The sequence below is a fragment of the Papio anubis genome, chromosome 16, assembly GCF_008728515.1.
Source record: "Papio anubis isolate 15944 chromosome 16, Panubis1.0, whole genome shotgun sequence".
NCBI lineage: Eukaryota > Metazoa > Chordata > Mammalia > Primates > Cercopithecidae > Papio > Papio anubis.
In genome coordinates this window covers 39,714,851-39,727,148 of record NC_044991.1, presented here as the reverse complement: position 1 = coordinate 39,727,148, position 12,298 = coordinate 39,714,851, and the positions used below count along the sequence as shown (strand labels likewise).

General features: G+C 43.2%; 1 protein-coding gene across 5 annotated transcripts in view; it reads left to right on the top strand.

Annotated features, from left to right (window-relative positions):
• The window catches only part of DTD1 (D-aminoacyl-tRNA deacylase 1), a 172,124-nt gene that overhangs the window by 85,407 nt on the left and 74,419 nt on the right, over positions 1-12,298 (top strand). For 3 of the 5 annotated variants that reach the window (XM_021921275.1, XM_021921276.1, XM_021921277.2), the window contains exon 5: positions 7,076-7,156. The exons of the other annotated variants lie outside the window; for them this stretch is intronic. In XM_021921275.1, the coding sequence (XP_021776967.1) occupies positions 7,076-7,156 (81 nt within the window). The remainder of the gene's footprint in view (positions 1-7,075; positions 7,157-12,298) is intronic. 5 annotated transcript variants of the gene reach the window in all.

Sequence of the window (12,298 nt, the reverse complement as noted above, 5' to 3'; positions counted from 1 at the left end):
CTGTCATTTCTGCTGCATCCTGTTGGTTATGTAGGTCAGACCTACCTGACTACATGGGTCATGAATACCAGGAGGCAAGAATCACTGGGGACCATCTTGAAGTCTGGCTGATACACAGTGGCAAACATACCTTCCAGATGCTGGATCCATGTTGTTGTCATCCCTTTGTACGACTGGAGAGGAAGAAGATGCTCAGGGAGTGTGGGTGCTGCTCTTGAGTTATATTCTAGGGAGCTTGCCGAGGTGGCTGCCTGGGCATAATAGAGGAAAGCTGTATCCTTGCTGAACGTCTGGGGGAAGCATTTTCTTCAAACTTTGTGCTCTTTAAATCAATGATGAGACTTAAACATGGTTTTAAAAAGAAGGAAATAAGATCACCTTTAATTCTACCCTTCACAGTACCAAAATGATTTTAGTCTTTTTTCTATGTAGTCCTTTTTTCTTATGGCTACATAGAGCATATCTGCCCTTCTATACATATGTGCATATTTACAAAATGGGATCACATTGTACTGATTTATAACCTAAGTTTTTTACTCCTAATATTGTGAATATTGGTATGTTTTTGCATACCTTGAAATAATATTTTCTGAGCTCAATTTTGATGGCAGCCTACTATTCTGCCTTAAGACGTATCATAGTTTATTTAGTGAAATCACTGTTTTTGGATTTTGGAGTTATGCCCTAGCTTTTCCTCTTAGGAGCAGTGATTTGGTGAACTGTACTGAATCTTGCCATCTAGCCCAGGTTGATGCTTGGTGTAAGTTCCCAGACCCGTAACGCTGGGGCAGAGAATGCAGACATGTCCAAGGTTTCGAAACTGCTCATCAAGAGCTCCTCTGTGATGTTTGTACGTTGTGCCCTTAACTGGCAGAGTTTGCAGGTGCCTCTTCCCCATCTTGGAGTCAACACGTCATTGTGAATGTTTGCCAGTTTGGTAGAATTAAAAAATGAGGTGATAGAGCAACTTTGTTTATCTGAAGTATGCCTTGCTTTTTTTTTTTTTTTTTTTTTTTTTAAGTCAGCTATTCCTAATTGTCTAAAGAAATTGGTTCGGGGGTGGGTGGGGAGTAGCATGTGCAGATTGAATTGCAACTGCCAGACAACTCAAGCGGAAACCCAAGCAGCCTTCCCTGTGAGAAGCTGTTTTCTCCACCCCGTGGTGTAGTCAATAAATTGGAAAATTGACTCTTGTATGTTTGAACTTTCATTTCTCCCTACCCACCTGAAATCTCAAGGTTCTGCTGAGCAGCAAAACAGACAAGAGTAGAGAGCACACACAACTGATTTATCTTCAGAGCCTTGAAGACCAGAGATGTCCTGCCTGTCTTCACCAACTGCTGCTGCTTGTAGGATCACATTTTGGTCCTATCTGTTCTCAGCTCTGCCACTGGTTAACTTACGGCTCAGTGACAGGCAGACCTTTGGATCCCAGTCTAGTGTTTTACACTTGTGCGTGCATTGAACTATTTCTTGTTGGCCCTTGAGTAATGCCATATCAAGCCCCCCAAAAGGGCAGGAAAGGGAAGGAGAAAGGAACTCACATTTACCCAACTCCTAGCTCCTACTTGCCGTGCATTTCTCTTGTTTTTATTCTCACTGCCTCCCACACCACCCCACCCCTCCGCCCCAAAAAGAAAAGAAACAGATACATCCTATACATTATTTTATTCAGGTGACAAAGTAATTAATCATTTAAAAATAACATACAGCTGAATACCTTCTCTTACATGCGAACTTTATGAGCAAGTAAATATTTTCTTATTTGAGGCTTTTGTTTTCTCTGCTTGAATTCAAGAGCTTTACAACCCTTAACAGCCCAAGTGCATTTGAAATGGTTTGAGTTTTCACTATGTTGTTTCTACAAACCAAAAGAAAACATGCACAAGTTTTTCCATTGAGTAGATAACATGTCACTTTTTTTTTTTTTTTTTTAATGGACTGGAGCTGTGACTGTTCAACTTGTTGCTGAAGAATTCATGTTCTCTTGTGCAGCTCTGAGTTATGTAGAGAACATTTCATTGATGAGATGCTCCTAGTTTATGTTGCTGAATTTTTTTCTTCCTCCCAGAGCTGTTTTCTCTTATTCAAGAATACTGGACACCGAGAACTGGGGAGGGGTGATCAAAACTGGCTAACATGCCTCTAATGCCCATCCTGTGCTGAGCAGAATGCTTTGCTCTGATGTTGGATGCGGTGGAAATCTGTTCCCAGAAAATGCTTTTCATAAGCCATGGGTGTTCAGCAAACACTGATTAATGAAGATGTTTACTTTCCAGAGTGTCTAGAACCTTCCACCAATACAGTTTTATTAAATTCCCCCCACACCTCAAAGGAGAACTGCTTCAGTTTACTGATGCAGAGGACACAGGACAGAGAGGCCAGGTCAGACAAGAGCTAGGTCCCGAATTCCCTCTTATTCTTCTCTCTTTCCTGGGACTTTATAAACTTCTATCCAAATACATCTTCTAAGACAAAGTTCAGGACTATCTACACAGTCTTAAGCAGTAATTTGAGAAATGGAGTTGCTTCTTTTTAAAAATTAAACCTCAGATCTCCTTGGTGGATACGCAAGTGTGATCTTAAACATGCTTGGTGAGAGGAAAGAGAAAAGCTCACTTCTACAACACTGCACACCTTGATTCTTTGGTCTCTTGTGGGATAAATTAGAAATGCAGGTTTCCCTGAGATTTTTGAGACAATAGGAGAGCCCAATTTAGTTGGAACATAAAAGAAAGACTTAGAAGAGAATTTGAAACCAAGAGGTTCACTAAATGCCAGCAGGGTCAGGTAGGTCAGCAAATAAGAGAAATTAGTGAAACTGTGTACTGGAGCGACCTGATGTAGCCTGAGGTTGATCAGCACCTTGAGAGCACCTGGGGCTATGGGGCCACCTCGCAGCCCTCTGTCTGCAGGTGCACCAGCTCAGCCCCTTAGGTGGGAGGAAACAGAGCTGATTTTATGAGGCCTCTGGGTGAGGGGCGGACTGTTAACACCTCCACTGGTAATTTAACTTTACTGTCCAGAAATTGTTCTTCATCTGAGCTTGCATCTTTCTAGGTCAATCCACTGCCTACTTTAACTCCACATCTCACTGTACATGTAGTATCTCTTGAGTTCTGACACTTGACATTTTCTGGAAACTTGTAATATAGTATTTTGAAACTTGATTCCTGGCGAGACCATATTTAACTGTGATCTTTTCTAAAATAAAAGATCTGAAAACATGTCAGAAATACACTTTTAGGATATAAAATGGACATTAGCTAAATGTTCGATGTTGAAATGAAGCTCAGGTGAGCTGTTTACCCTCTGGGTAGGCAACATTTTACCTTTTTGGTCCCCCATTTGTTTTCTTTCTCTACCTCCCCATTTCTCTTCCACCCCTCATCACCGCCCCTTCCCCTTCCCTTCCTCCTGCATTGCCAGCACTACTTTTTTTTCCCCTCCCCTGCTCACCCTACATTCCTTGATAGAGAGTTGATTTTCTTCTCAGTATGTCTTAGGTTTAGAATCAGTAGACCCTTCCGGACACAGGCCTTCTCCTCACTCTTCTGGGCCTTGGCTTTCTAGGAGACCTCTTTTCTCCATGTTGTCTGGTCATCCATGAGATGGCTTGTTAGAAGTGGAAGGAAACGCTAGTGAGACCCTGGGCTTATGTCAGCAGCTGTTCTTTGACATTTCTGTAGTATTCAGAGTTAAACCCAGAGTGAGCCACATCCTTAACCAGGTCCATGAGTGAGCCAGCAACTTATTTCTGGTTTTCCCAAGACCATCCTTTTGACTTGTGAAAGCGTTTCTTGATTTACATTTTCTTTGATTGCATCTGCAAAGGCCTGTTGGCCTGACAACCGTTGCTATGGGAATGATACTGGTGGTTAGTGCTGTTGGCAGTCACCATTATCAAAAGGATCAGGTGCCTATTTATTTATTCACAGTGTGAAACGAGGTTCCCTCATAAAGCGCATGAACCTTGTCCTCTCCCACCTTATTATAGTCTGAGGTCTACATGACATGCATCCAAACTGTAGTAGTGATTTTAATTTGCCACTAGTGTCTTTAATTTTCTAAGGAGTCTGGGAACTTGAGAGATATTTTCTGGAGAACAGATATTAAAAGTGAGATTTCAAATAATTACCCTTTCTGGTATGATTTATATGTAACACTGATCTGCCTGATTGTCAGGGGGAAGAATAAACTGCTGTTGAAAACTGACCTAATCAAACTGGCCATATTCAACTCCTAGATTCTTTTTGGTAGGTAATTATCACTGCTAGATGTTTGAGGTGGGTGAGGGCTGGTTATTCCACTCACTGCCAGATGTAATGGAAATAAGTAACCAAATTCTGTTCTACAAGATTTATTAGAGAGACATGCATTAATAAGTAAGCCCCAAATATTTCCTACAACCTGTTCTGTTAGCTTGCTGAAGCCTCCTTGCTCAAGGCAGATGCCACACCTTCTAGATACAGGAGCAGGAGCTGTTACCTGTAGGGTCTCCATTAGGCCCTCAGAAGTCTCTGATCCAGGATCGGTATATGTATCATTGCTCAGGAATTAAACTTTGGACACCTTCCCTAGGTGTGGTAGAGACTATAGACCTAGGTAGATTTATATACGTTGTTTATGCTATGGAGGGGAGTGTGCTTCAAATATCGTAGCCAATCTACATTTCATTACCATTAATTTCACTGGTGAGAACTCATTTCTAACACCCATTATGCAGATTATCAAATCACTAATTTTATTCAAGGTTTCACTCTATCACCTAGGCTGTAGTGCAGTGGCACAAAAATGGGTTACTGCATCCTCGATTTCTCAGGCTGAAGCAATCCTCCCCACTCGGTCTCCTGAGTAGCTGGCACTAAAGGTGTGTACCACCATGCCTGGCTTTTTTTTTTTTTTTTTTAAATTTTGTAGAGACACTCTTTATCACAGTGATTTTTGTTGTTGTTGTCTATGTTTTTTTTTTTTTTTTCTTTTTTTTTGGTCTCACTATGTTGCCTGGATTGGTCTTGAACTCCTGGGGTCAAGTGATCCTTCCATCTGGTCCTCCCAATGTGTTGGGATTACAGGTGTGAGCCGCCGTGCCTGGCCTGAACACCCACTTTGACCTTTGTTTTGTCATAGCACAGGTCCATGCCACTGTCTGGGTAACTGAAGTCTCTGGTGTCGCTGCCTCTGGAGTGGGCTTCTGATTCCAACGTGGGGTGCTCACTCCTGTGGTGTACAGGCCAAGGCCTTCGTGACTCTACTGCAGGGAGACAGCAAAGCAACCACACAGCTATTTTCCTTCTGTGGTCTGAGACAAGGTGACCTTGAACAGGCCTCACTTCAGGAGGTTAAAAGTACAAAATAAAGCCAGCTCAGAGCGGATGACGGGTTAAACTTTGGTGGTGTCATATTAAAATGGTTCCCTGAATGAGTGAGTTTATCTGTATCACAAGGACAATTTTATGAACCATACAAGTCTTCCAGCTGTTACTGCATCCCCAGAAACCACCACTGAGAGACTTCTGTTTTGACTGTGTATCCGTAAGTAATTTGGTTCAGAATAGTTCTTCGCCAGTCCTTTTCTGTAAGTCAACAGATAACCACCTGCAAGAATTAAGTGTTCTCTGCTCTGTATCCCAGTGATTTGTTGCGTGTTTCTAGGCCGGGTGAGTGGTTCGGAGTTTTTTATCTGAGTTAGCCAGGGGTTAGGTGGTCCTGAGTACTGAGCCACACACCCTCATGCAGGAGACTCCTGATGGGATGGGAAGCTGTCATCTCAGAAGTCAGAAGCCAGCTGGGCACGCTGAGCTGTCTGTCCATTTGGGACACTTTATAAGCAACCGGATTCATTTACAATCTGGTTTGCAGACAAGGTGTGCAATTATTTTAAGCATTATAATGTGAAAATCAGATGAGGCCCCACAGACACTTTTCATGACAAGATGTATCTACTTGAGCCATCATTAATTTGTCTGGATTGCGCATATCATTCAGATTTATCTCATGGGAAATTCTATGGGATCCACCAAGTGTTTTTTTGGAGGAAGGTGTTTTACTGGGAAGTTTTTCAATATGAAAATGAAACATCATTGTCTAGAGAAGAACAAGGACAGGAATTAAAATGGGCTTTTTGTCAGAAAGCATGTAAGCAGGAAGAGAGCAGAATAAAATGTTTCCAGTGTTGAAAGAAAAAGGCTGCCAATTTAGAACTCTAAATCCAGGGAAGTTATCCTTTAAAAATGAAACAAAAACAAAACTTCCTCAGACAAACCAAAACCAAGGGGATTCATAGCTGGTAGACCTGTCCTGCAAGAAATGTTAAAAGAAGTTCTCCTGGTAGAAGGAAAATAATATATTAATAGGTTAGAAATTTGGATCTACGTAAAGAACAGAAGAGCATCAGGGAAAGATAAATGAAAGTAAAATAGGTCGGGCGCGGTGGCTCAAGCTTGTAATCCCAGCACTTTGGGAGGCCGAGACGGGCGGATCACGAGGTCAGGAGATTGAGACCATCCTGGCTAACATGGTGAAACCCCGTCTCTACAAAAAAATACAAAAAACTAGCCGGGCGAGGTGGCGGGCGTCTGTAGTCCCAGCTACTTGGGAGGCTGAGGCAGGGGAATGGCGTAAACCCGGGAGGCGGAGCTGAGATCCGGCCACTGCACTCCAGCCTGGGCGACAGAGCGAGACTCTGTCTCAAAAAAAAAAAAAAAAAAAAAAAGTAAAATAAGGTCTTTTATTTTTCTTATTCTTACTTGACCCAAAAGTTAACTATTTAAACCAATCATAGTGATGATGTCCTGGTGATTGTGGCATATGGATAAGGGAGATGAGTGGCAGCAGTGGCACCAGCCAGTGGGAGGGAGGAACTGGGAGTGCTCTTCTATGGTACCTGCCCACAGGTGTTAGCAGTACAGTGTTATTTGAAGGTGGGCTTAGATGAGTTACAAGTGTGTATTGTAAGCTCTGGGTAATCTCTGTGGATTTTAAAAAGAAGTATAATTGATCCACTGAGAGGGGGAACCTGTATTTGTGAAGGTGTATAACCAGCCCCTCATATGCTCATCTCCTCCCATTTTAGGTAACAGACATTTCAATTACCTCGTTTAATTCTCCATCAGACCACTACTCTGAGGGTGATAAATATGTGATGTGTGACCAGGTGAGAGATTTCTTCGCCCATTGTTGGACATTGTGCTGTAAAGTGTGTTCCTTGCTTTGAAGAAATGTAACATGCTGTCCCAGATGGGCACAGTATCTATTGTTTTAATCTGCTAATAGTGTCTTGAGCATTACCATATCCCACCCAGTATGCAAAACCTAATCCAGAGTAAATGTATGTTCCTGTTAGGACCCATGTATGGCCTCCTGAGTGTAGAAGCAGTGGTCCCACGTTGTCTGTTGTCCTTGGCAGCTGTGTGTGGAACCTTCCTCCCTTAGCTGTCTGTAATCTCTTTCTTGCTGGTAGACAGGACAGTCCCTGACATTTTATGCCTTAGAGCATGCAAGAGGAAAATGCTGACAGTCAACTCATCTCTACCTTGCCATAGCTCCCCTGTCTATTCATTTTTTGGACACAGATGGCTGGCCCAAGTGAGCACACCCGGTATCCACTTGTTGGTTTCAGTTACCTTCTATCCTGGAAGAAGGTTCTTATGGGCATCAACTTGTCTGTTAAGCTCCTTAAATTACCATAGTGGTTTTCATAGGTTCATGCCCCATGTGGGTATACCTTCAATAGCCCTGTGTTCTGTCTGACCATGTGGCAAGCCATGGCTACTGCCCATGAGTCTGTATATGCTCAAACTTCAGGACTCATATTGTTGCCTATTTTTTTTTTTCATTATGAGGAAAACAGTTTACAGATTAGGACACTGAGCTGATTTACTCTTAACCTTCTGTAATCAGAGTTTTCCCATGAGTCAGTTGTGGTATAATGAACTTCCAAATGGAATGCTGCCCGTCTCTCTTGGAGTGCCATTTGTAAACCAGGCAGCTTTTTGTTGGTCAGCTGTGAGTTGTTCATAGGGCACTGTCCATGTGACAGTAGGGTCTGGCAGCTTTTCAGGTGGCTCCAAAGTTGGCCCTAGGTGAAAATAGACTACCTGTTCATGCATACAGTGAGTAACTCCTTGAGTTCCTCTGTTAGCATATTTCTGTGTAACCATTTCCATTTTATTATGTCACTCTTCTGGAAACTGCCTTTCTTATTAGAGTGTTTCTCTGACAATATTGTCTAAGACATTATGGGTATTTCAGATTTCAAGATTATTTTATGTCTTTCAGTCATTGGGGCAGTTTTCATTAGTACCCAATAGCAGACCAATCATCATTTCTCAAGTGGCGTATACCATACCACTGTGTTAAGAAATGTTCAGGTCTAAGATTCCAGTGACTGCTGCTGGCTGGTAGTCATGAGCTGTGCCGTAAGCTTCAGTCTGTGTAAGTGCAGGTTGAAGACACTTCCAAAGTCATATCTGAGTGTGGATCATAGGGCCCAACAGGCTTTGACTGAGCTACTGCTTTCTGCAATTCAAAGATAGCCTGATGCAGTTTATGCTCCCATTCAACTGTGACCTTCTCAGTTTTATGGGGGTAGTTTTATGGTTAGGAACTGGCAGTATTCCCAGAGGTGGGATACATATGCTCTAGAATTCGAGCAAGCTGACTGGGCGCCATGCTTCTTGCTTGATTCCAAGGACAGGCAATGGCAGCAGGTTCCTGCTCCCTTTCTGCCTGCAGCCTTCCTAGCCTATTTCCTCAAAGCCCTGACCTCTTGTAACTATGGCTTTTTCCCCCCTCTATTTAGATAGGTATCCTGGAGGGGATAAGAGTAGGAGGAATTCCCTTTTCAAAGCTCAGATGAGGCTCTGCAAAGCCTGGAGAGTAGGCCTTTCCCTGGAAAGTGGGCCTTTGTTATAGAGATGTGGCTAGGTGTATTTCTCATGGGTTGCTCTTCCCTCCTACTGGAGCCACATGAGGATCTTCTCAGCAATTCACTGTGAGAATCTGGTCCAGTTCCTGTCTGGAAAGGTCCACCAAAGTATGTGGATCTCCCCACTCCTGCCTCCCCACCTGACCTCTGCATGATGGGCTCCCAGGAGTTTCTCACTTTCACACTAGTCCATGTTCACCTCCAGCAGTTCACCAAATGACTTTTTTTTTTTTTTTTTTTCTAGAGATGGAGTTTCACCCTGTCACCCACACTGGATTGCAGTGGGGTGATCTCAGTTCACTGCAACCTCTGCCTCCTGGGTTCAAGTGATTCTCATGCCTCAGCCTCTTGCATAGCTGGAATTATAGGTGTATGCCACCATGCCCAGCTAATTTTTATATTTTTAGTAGAGATGGGGTTTCATCATGTTGGCTAGGCTGGCCTCTCGAACTCCTGACCTCAAGTTATCCACCCGCGTAGGCCTCCCACAGTGCTGGGATTACAGGTGTGAGCCACCACACCCAGCCCCAAATTACCATTTAGATGTTCCTTTCAGTTTATGGTTCCAGAAGCTGCTGCCACAGCTAAGCAGATCTCAACTGTCACTCTGGATTTGCTTGTCTCTCCAGATTTCAAAGTGGTGATTTGTCCGTGATCTTAGTTTATTGATGGGTTCAAGAAAAGTCTTTAATTTTCAGTTTGTCCAGCCTTTTCTTGTTACAAAGGTGACAGTGACAACTCCCAAAATCTCCACATGTTGAAGCTGAAGTTAGAAGTTTCTCAAATCCTGTTTTAAGTGACTGTACCTAAGGGCTCAGCCCCACGGAGGCACAGACAGTTTTTTTTTTTTTTTTTTTTTTTATTAGAGATAAAGTTTCACTGTTACCCAAGCTGGAATGCAATGAGCGTAGCTCACTGTAAATTATTCAAACTGGGCTAAAGCAGTCCTCCCACCTCAGCCTCCTGAGTAGCTGGGCCAATTGGTGCGTGCCACCATGCCCTGGCATATTTTAAAAATTTCTTTTGAAGAGATGGGGTCTCACTATATTGCCCAGGCCAGTCCCAAACTGCTAGCCTCAAGCCATCCTCCCAATTATTGGGTTTACAGATGTGAGCCATTGCACCCAGCCACAAACAGTTTTGATAAGAGGCTTCTGGAAGGAAAGAAGAAGGCTAAAAGGCTCCAGAGATCAGTTCACAAGACACGGCCAACCCTTTAGAGTGTGTTGAAGGAAACATGCGGCAAGGGATAAAGGTGCTGGAAGGATAAAGGTGCCCCTGGCATGTATAAAGCAAGACCTGTTTTCCTCCTTACAGTTGGGTGCGCATGACAGGTGTATGTGAGAGTGCTTTCTGCCATGGGCCTGTGGCCATGGGTGGCTGTGCGAATGTGCAGGGGGCAGAGGTGCCAGGAAGGGAAAAGGTATGGCAGACATCTTGGGGAGGCAGGAGTGACTGAGCCCTGTGCCTTGCTCCAGCTTCAGTGGCTCCATGGCAGACACTTGGGTGACAGAGTGTCTCTCTCATATGTGCATTCAGGTTTTGTTGTTGCGGCATACTCAACTCTGGCTTAGTCACAGATTCATAGGGCTAAAAAACAAATCAGCACATTTCATACTCCACGGTTTGTTTTGGCTCTCTTTTCTCAAAGCTAAATACGTAAGTAGGAACTTGTGCTTTGATGTGACATCCCAAATGCACCTTCTTTGATGCAGCCCAAAGTGTGTTGTAGTCACACTGACCAATGGGAATAAGAGAAGGGAGAAAGCCAGGCAGATAAGTTCCCCTCTTCCTTCTCCCCTTCAGTGTACACCAAGTCATGGTTTTTCTTTTTGCTTGCCCAGAGAAAGTCCCGTGCGCTGCGCCAACTTCAGTGTCATTTGTAGGCCCATCATAAAGTGGGAGCCTGTAGGGCCTTTGCATCATGTCCCAGTCCTTACCTCCCTTCCCAGTGTCCTCACTTTTGTCACCCTGGGTCTGCATCTGCTAAATAAAGTGTCAGCCTCAGGTTCTGTCTCCTGGAGGATCCAGACTGAGACACGCATTTACAGAAATCAATGACATATGTATTTCTCCTACTCTGAGATATAGAATATCCACCATTGTTTGTGTCCTATTTTTATTTAAAGAGATTTTATAAACATTTTCCCCACTTGAAATATTCTTCTCTAGCATGATTATAAATGGCTACGGAGTTTTCCATAATGTGAATGTATCAGCTTTTAAAAACCAATCTCCTATTGTTGGATATTTAGGCAGTGTGTGCTCTTGCACATCTATTTTTGCATATAATAGTAATTTGGTAATTTCTGCAGGATCACTTCCTAGAAGTGGAATTCTAGTTATATTCTGTTTTATATATAGTTATATACGGCCAGTTAGCCTTCCAAAAAGTTTATAATTTACCTTCCCAGCAGCAATGTATAAGAGTACTTGTTTTCTTGGATTCTTCCCAATATTGTATATGCTTTAAAAATCCATGTCAATTTAGTAGGTGACAAGTGATCTAGCTGGAATTTACATGTCATTTCTTATATGTGAAGTTGAACCTTTTAAACATACATTTATTAGCTATATGATGTGTGTGTGTGTGTGTGCGCATGTGCATATGTGAATTGTCTGTTCCTGACTTTTGCTGGTTTTTATATTTTTAATGGAGATGTTCTTTTTCTTATTGATGTGTGTGTCCTCTGTTGTCCACCATGTTCTTCCTTGTAGCAGACCATGGCTATGGCCCTACTCAAAGACCAGATTAGAGTAGAAAGTCTTGGGGAAGAGATTTTATGAGAAGTTGCACCACCACAATGCAGACTGACTCAGGCCTTCCACAAATATTTATTTAACACCTACTTTGTGCCAGGCACTGTCTAGACACTTGGGATATAGCAGTGAACATAAAAAGATACATACAGAGCTTAGATTCTTGTCTATTGGGGATTGTGCGGAGCTATGGGAAACGGTGCAAAAGCAGACAGGTGTGCCAGGTGGTGATGAAAGTGATGGAGAAAAGTCAGGCAGAGGAGAAGGATAAGGCTTCCCAGTGGGCTGCATTTTTAGGGAACCATTTGAGTCAAGACCTGTGGGAGGGAGGAATCATGCGGAGGTTTAAGGAAGGGCCTTCTAGGTAGAGGGAACTTCCAAACTGGGTCCCAGAGAGGGCCGGTGCTGGGTGAGTTTGAGGAACTGTGACAGCACACAGGGTGTGAGGGTGGCAGTGTTGGTGGAGGGAGGTGAAGAGGGGGTGTCAGGGCCAGGGACACAGGGCTTCAAATCTGAGCAGCTTTACAAATAGCAAGTTAAGAGGGATTAGAACTTGTACAGCAGTGTGGTTTGCTAAAGTACCTTCTGATAAAGGAGAAATCTCTTCCA